The following is a 6,920-nucleotide window of genomic DNA, read 5'->3' as shown; positions in this document are numbered from 1 at the left end:
TCCATGATTATAGGACAATCCATCCTGTTTTGGGACCCAAGGTCCAGTAGGACTTCCAGGGGGCTGCCTTTGGGATGTGCAAGCTGTTTGTGTCGGTCGAAACCTGGACTGCTAGTTGTCCCGAGGTCGTCTCCCAGTATCTGAAGGGCTGTCACCTGGACAGGTCTGAGTCTTTATAAAGCCACCTCTTTATCCCAACACTCCTCCTGCTGGTTGACAGTTAAAAAGTTACCGCACTCTCTACTTATCTGGCACTGGCAAGCCAAGGAAACCAGGTCCCTCTGCCACCTGGTGGAAGGGACACTGTTGCAAGAAAGCAGCTGGCTAAATGGCCAAGTCACAACCAAGGCTTGGTTGAACTTTATGGAGTGGCAACCTCTATTAAGGGGAACGTCTGGCTACTGTTTTGTATCCGGCCACTAGACAGCTTGGTGATGACAAAAGCATTGCAGCCTACAGATGTATTAAATTTATTTCACATTGGACATACTGTAATTTCTACAGCACACCAAGCAGGGACATATTGGCTATGTCTGGTCTAAGGAAGAGGAGGATTAGTGGTGACCTGATAGCAGCCTTCCAGTATTAGAGAGGCTGCCACGAAGAAGAGGGGATCCACCTATTCTTCCAAAGCAGAAGTAACGGATGGAAACTAATGAAGGAGGGATCCACCCTAGAACTACGGAGAAACTTCCTAACGGAAAGAACAATTAACCAGTGGACTGGCTTGCCTCCAGACGTTGTGCATGTTCCAACACTGGAGGTTTTTAAGAAGAGATTGGACTTACTACCATTTGTTTCGTGTCTGTTTGAAGTTACCATGGCACTGAAAAAATGATTTATGATCATTTTTTACACTTATGACTGTTGCAGCATCTCCATTTCTTAATTAAAATTTGGACACTTGGCAACTGATTCCTATTTATGATGAGTGCAGTGTCCTAGGGACATGCGATCCCATTTTGCCACCTTCTGACAAGTCAACTGGGAAGCCAGATTCATTTAACGATCATGTTCCTAATTTATAAACTGCAATGATCCACTTAATAACTGTGGCAAGAAAGATCGTAAAATGGAACAAAACTCATTTAACAACTGTCTTGCTTAGCAAAGGAAATTTGGGGCTTCATTGTGGTTGTTGAGGACTTGCTCTACTGTAAACTGCTCAAGATAGAGGCATCCTCAGGAAGAGGTAAAAAAGGAAAGATGTTGGCTATCACCATGGGTCAAACTCCTTCCCCTTATTGATGTGTATCATGACACAACTTCACAAAGTGAGTTGCTGCCTTTTAATAAAGTGTGTTTATCACAAAAGCTGATGCCATTCATATTTTGGGCTTTCCTGGAGTCCCTTCTACTGACTCTCCTACCACATAAGCCAGAGAATGATTCCACAAGACTTTAAGATTTGTTGACCAACTCCCAGGATTGCTGTGGAATTCTGGGAGTTGAAGTTGACAAGTCTTAAAGTGGCCAAATTTGGAGACCCCTGCTATAGATCCTGGATTGCAGAGGAGTGATGAGAAGGAACTGTTTCCCACGTGCTCCACATCTGCCCAGGCTTCAGCTGATCCACGGAGGTGGGCGAGCAAGTAGGCTGGGAGAAGACCTTTGGTTCTTCCTCCAACTGTTGAGTAAATTGTCTTTTCAGACTGCTGCTTTCGGCAGTCCGAGCTGGTGAAGCCACTTCTTGGTGGGAGGTCACCTTGCAGCAGAGCTGATGTTGAGTAACATGATGAGCATCACCGTTTCATGAGCTGGGGCTGCAAGGTTCTCCCTTTTTAGGGGAGCTTTGGGTAGCTGGTCTTCCAGTTTGACAACTCATACATTGTTCTAGATGAATAGTTGCGGGAATTGGGAATGTCTGGTCTAACAAAGAGAAGGACGAGGGATGACATGAACTCAAATATGAGTTCCAATATTTGAGGGGCTACCACAAGGAAGAGGGGTGGGGTCATCCTATTCTCCAAAACACCTGAGGGCAGAACAAGAAGCAACGGATGGAAATGAATCCAGGAGAAATCCAACCTAAAACTAAGGAGAAATTTCCTGACGTGAAGAATTATAATCAGTGAAACAACTTGCCTTCAGAAGTTGTGAGGGCTCCATCACTGAAGGTCTTCAAGAAAAGACTGGAAGGCCATTTGTCCGGAATACAATAAGGAAAGAGTGTCCAACCTTGGCAACCAGGAGTTGTGGATTTCAACTCCTGGAATTCCCCAGCCAGCCAGCATGGCTCTCCTGCTTGATTGGGGGTTGGAGTAGAAGACCTCCAAGGTCCCTTCTAACTGTTATTTTACAATTCTCCTACACCTTCGCCCTTTGCTCCTGCCTATGCTATGTGAGATTGTTGATTGTCAACAACTGTCTCTTTTGCTGGTGACATGGCCTTTATGAGAAAACAATGAACGTCCTTATGACAGGACTCCTGTTTAGGTGGCACCACCATCTATCCCTTCTGGACTCAGGCATTGTCCATGAAATGTGAGAGACCAGAGGCCCATCACTGTAGCCCCTGCCATAACTTTCCTGACAAATTTGTGGGGAGAACAAACTAGATAAAGGGCAACTTCAGATGCCCAGCAAAGTTGGTATGTTTGTGTGTGTCAGTTCATTCACAGACACACAATACCGGAGAAGGAGAGGGAATCCATGGGAAAAAAAAAGATAACCAAGTTTATTGACAGAGACAAGTAAAAGAAAATACAAAAACAAATTTAACCTTCTCTCTCTCCCCTCTCCCCAAAGTTTTCAATGTGGGAATCTTATCCCCACATCTTCTCCAGCATAACCTCTTCCCCCACCCACCCCCACCCCCGTTGCAACACAAACACACACCAAAGTCGGCAGAACCACCAACAAGTGAAACAGATGTGGAACCACACGCACACACACACACACACACCAGAGGTTATGGGGTGGTGCCTGTATTTTAGTCCCCTGCACCTCCAAATCCCATCACACCGAATGTGCCATTCCTCCCCTCTCCCCTTTATGGATTTATGGCCTCCCTTCTTTAATTAAGAATTTGATATATATTTTTCCTATCCGTTAAGAGCCAGGAAACCAACAGACCCAGGAGATTCTTCTCTGTCATAGGATTCCTCCAGAGCAGGGGTCTCCAACCTTGGCAACTTTAAGACTTGCTGGCTGAGGAATTCTGGGAGTTGACGTCCACAAGTCTTAAAGTTGCCAAGGTTGGAGACCCCTGCTCTGGAGGATGCGAGAAAGCAGAACTGAACTTGGGTGGGTGGGGCCTCCTGAGCAAGCACCCCAGAGCAGTCTTCCCATCCAACCTGACCCCCTATGCCCATTATTCCCAGCCTCAGCTGGCTGAGGAGAATGGTGTGGAAGCCCAGCTCATCTTTAAGATATGAATACACCTGAAGATGTATTCCCTGCTCTTCTCATTCCTTCAAGAGAGCTGGTGCAGCAGGAAGAAAATTGCAGTGGATTGGGTCCCTAGTCAGTGTTTCCCTCCGCACACCCCTCTCAATCCTGCCCTTTCTGGGACCTTCTCTCCTCTCTTCCACCTGACAAATTAAGCATTTTAACAAAAGAAAGAAAGAAACCCTTATTTTTGGCGTGCATGCTTAGTCTTTTGGTATGAAAAATACCCCTTCCCCACCGCCTAACTGAAGATCAACACGCGAGGCACTTTTTCCATCCCTCTCTCCCTCCTGCCACATTGCTTCCCCCTAATTTCCCAGACCCTCTTTCTCCTTTCCCCCCCACCCTAACCATTCCCACATAGCATGCCTCCTTCCCTTCCCTTCCCTTCCCTTCCCTGGATCCACACAGCCGACTTCTGAACTTCCCAACGAAGGTGCACAGATTCAGAACGGTGTCCAGTGACGGGCTGTGATGGCCAGGCCGTGAGAACGACATGTACAGAGACCAACTGCCCAACGGGGAGGAGGCCTCCGAATGCAGTGGAATGGGGGAACGTGAGAAAGTGAAGCTGCAACCAGGATTAAGTAGCACCTAAGGGACCGATGAGGGGCTGGGAAAGTGTTTGGTTCGGGAAGGAGTCAAACATCAAGACATCGGAGCAAAGTCAGCCGCAGCCTCTTCGCGGTGAGCAGGATGCCCCAAGAAACGTCTGAAATTTCAGAAACGCATCCGCCGAGCTCGTCAAGCTCGCATTTCAGTCTCCCCATCCCGCAAGTGAGTAGTCCACCCACCCACCCCACGCCCACCCCTCCCACTGTAGTAGGTTACGTAGATGTGACTTCAGATATAAGCTGGCTATGGAAATAGGATTTAAAAAATAGAATTATATACAGGCCCCCCAAGTCCGCAGCGGGTGGCAGAGGATGTCAGAGAGGCAATAAGTTACTCCAGTCCCTGCCCTGGCCGCAGGAGCCAAGGTGGGTAGGGGGCGTCCCGTGGCACACCGTCCCGGATCATAGCTGCTCCTCTCCGCCGCCTTCAGGGATCGCGCTCCTTTTTTACTTTGACATCCCCGCGAGGATGGTGGCAATCTCGCCCTGCATGAAGGCCCAGGGCACGTTGGAGCCCACCAGGGGGCACTTCTCCCCGCTGGGGCAATAGACCTCGCCGGTGGCTCCTTGGGCTTTAATGAAATCCCGCGAACAGGGGAAGCAGAACTTGTGGCCCGGCACTGACGGACACTGCACGAAGTGGGTGTCCTCCAGCCGCTCGTGGCAGATGGTGCAGCAGAGTGGGGCGCTGCTGGCACCCCGGAGGAGTCGGGCGCTCTGGGTGCCGCTGGGCTCGGCTGCCCCGGAAGAGTGGGCTCCGGAGGATGAAGACGAGGAGGAAGAGGAGGAGGAGGAAGAGGTGGTGGTGGTGGCCGCTTGGCCCGGCTCTCCGCTGCGGGGCACCAGGCGGTGGGGTCCCGAGGCGGCCGGCGAGGCCGGGCTGGTGCTGTTCTGCCGGGCGGTGGTGGAGTGCACGGGGTTGAGCTCCTTGCCACCCAGCGTGTCGGCCACGTTCTTCAGGGCCGTGATGGGCGAGGGGTCGTTGCGCAGGGAGCCCTCCGGCAGGCCGGCTTGGGCGGGCAGGTGAGCCAGGCCCGGGGGCTGGTACAGCCCGGCCGAGGAGACCGGGGGCAGCCAGTGCTGGCGCTGCTGCTGCAGCTGCTCCTCGCCCGTCAGCTTCCCGGCCGCCAGGTCCCCCCCCTCGGGCTCCGGGGAAGCCTTGCGACGCCTCAAACCCGGACGGGCGGGTGGGGCGGCCCGCAGCAGCACGTTGGGCGGCCCGGAGGCCGAGGAGCCGTCGAGGAACTGCTGGGGCAGCGCGTCGGGTGCCGGCGGCTCGCGGAAGTAGCGCACTGCTTCGGTGAAGAGCTCGGCCAGGAGGCGCCAGTCGCCCGAGCCGTGCCGCTTCTCGTACTCCAGGTACTTGTAGCCCGACGACAGCACCTTGCCGGGCTCCTTCAGGCAGTCCTGGAACATCTGCTTGGCCACGGCCAGCACGCCGGCGAAGACGTTGCCCGAGCCGCACGGGTACTCGGCGAAGAGCTTCAGCTCGTACTCGTAGCCCGGCCGGGCGGCAGCGTCGAAGGCGAAGATGCGCCCGGTGAGCGAGTGGTCCTTCTTGAAGCGCACCGTGAAGGGGGCGCAGCCGCACAGCGCCAGCAGCTGCTCCCGCACCGGCTTGGGCTTGCCGTGCCACTCCTCGGCGCGGGCCCGCATGGCCTCGTTCAGCTCGGCCAGGCACTCGCTGTGCCGCGCCTTCTCCTTCTCGTACTCGTAGCCCGCCCGCGACGCCGGCTTGGCTAGCTCGCCCAGCAGCGGCGAGGCCAGAGGCAGCGGGCCCGGCGCGGGACGCACGGCCGCCGCCAGCATCAGCCCCGGCGGAGGCACCAGGCCGGGCGGCGCGGGACCCACCAGAGCGCGCCGGGCCGTCGGGCTCTGCCGGCTGCCTTCGCCGCCGCCTACCTCCTCGCCGCCGCGGGCCAGGCCGTTGGGCAAGCGCGGGCTGAGTGCGTAGTCGGGGCCGGCCAGGCGGGCTCGCTCGTAGCGCTCCAGCCCGGTCCCTCCTCCGCCGTCCTTGGCCTGCTTGGCGCCCGGCGGCCCCGGCGATCGGCCCTCGGGCATGGCGTGGCTGCGCTTGAGCTGCCGCGCCGTCTCGATCAGCAGCTCGATGCGATCGGCGCCCTCGAAGTTGACGCAGCCCCGGCAGACGGCCTCGCTGAAGTCCCAGATCATGGCCCAGGGCATCTTGGGCAGGTCGCACAAGTAGCACCATTGTCTGCGGGACGCCTGCACCGAAGACATCTTGGCCGCCGCCCCGCCTGCCTGCGCCGGGCCCCCCCCGACGCCGAAACGCCGACGAAACAACCGGCCCGGCAAGGGGGGAAGCTGGGCCGCGCGCCTGGGAAGCGGTTTAGTACGGGGCGGGGGAAGGAGGCAGGCAGGCAGGGGCAGGCAGACGAGGCGAAGAGGGAGGAAAAAAAGGGGGGGGAATCCCCTCTCTCGCCTACCCTCCTACATGGAGAAACTTACATAAGTCCCTCGCGAAGCCTGTCGGGAGATGGAGTCCTGGAACTGGAAGGAAGCAGTCTGGGTTTGCGCTGGGGAGAGGTGGGGCTCTTAAAGGCAACCTGGCCCCGCTGCGTCTTGATGGCAGCCGAGGTGCGGCTGTCCCGGGCGGATTGCGGAGGCTTTGCAAAATTGAGGATGGCTTTGGAGCCTCGCTCAGCCAGATGTCTCACAATGCTGAGGGACTACAGTTCCCATCTTTCCCAAGGCATGTCACAGGGAATCGGGGTGATCTCAAAGAGAAAAAGAGGTGCTTGGATGACCGGTTGCACTAAAACAGGGCGTCTCCAAACCGGACCACTTTTTAAGACGTGTGGACTTCAACTCCCAGAATTCCCCAGCAGACATGCAGCTATCTGGCTGGCTGGGGGATTCTGGGAGTTGAAGTCCACAAGTCTTAAAGTGGCCAAA

General features: G+C 55.3%; 1 protein-coding gene across 1 annotated transcript; it reads right to left on the bottom strand.

Annotated features, from left to right (window-relative positions):
* Positions 1-2,657: 2,657 nt before the first annotated feature.
* On the bottom strand, positions 2,658-6,531 carry IRF2BP1 (interferon regulatory factor 2 binding protein 1). Its single transcript, XM_026689497.2, is given in 2 exon segments — positions 2,658-4,469; positions 4,472-6,531. Coding segments are annotated over 2 exon segments (1,812 nt in total). The 5' UTR covers positions 6,246-6,531; the 3' UTR covers positions 2,658-4,431.
* Between the last annotated feature and the right edge of the window lie 389 nt (positions 6,532-6,920).

Source organism: Notechis scutatus, chromosome 8 (genome assembly GCF_049901735.1).
Source record: "Notechis scutatus isolate UNSWTSFEM ecotype Mainland chromosome 8, rNotScu1.2, whole genome shotgun sequence".
In the NCBI taxonomy this organism is placed as follows: domain Eukaryota; kingdom Metazoa; phylum Chordata; class Lepidosauria; order Squamata; family Elapidae; genus Notechis; species Notechis scutatus.
The sequence above is the reverse complement of the archived record's forward strand: the minus strand, read 5'-3'. Positions and strand labels throughout refer to the sequence as shown.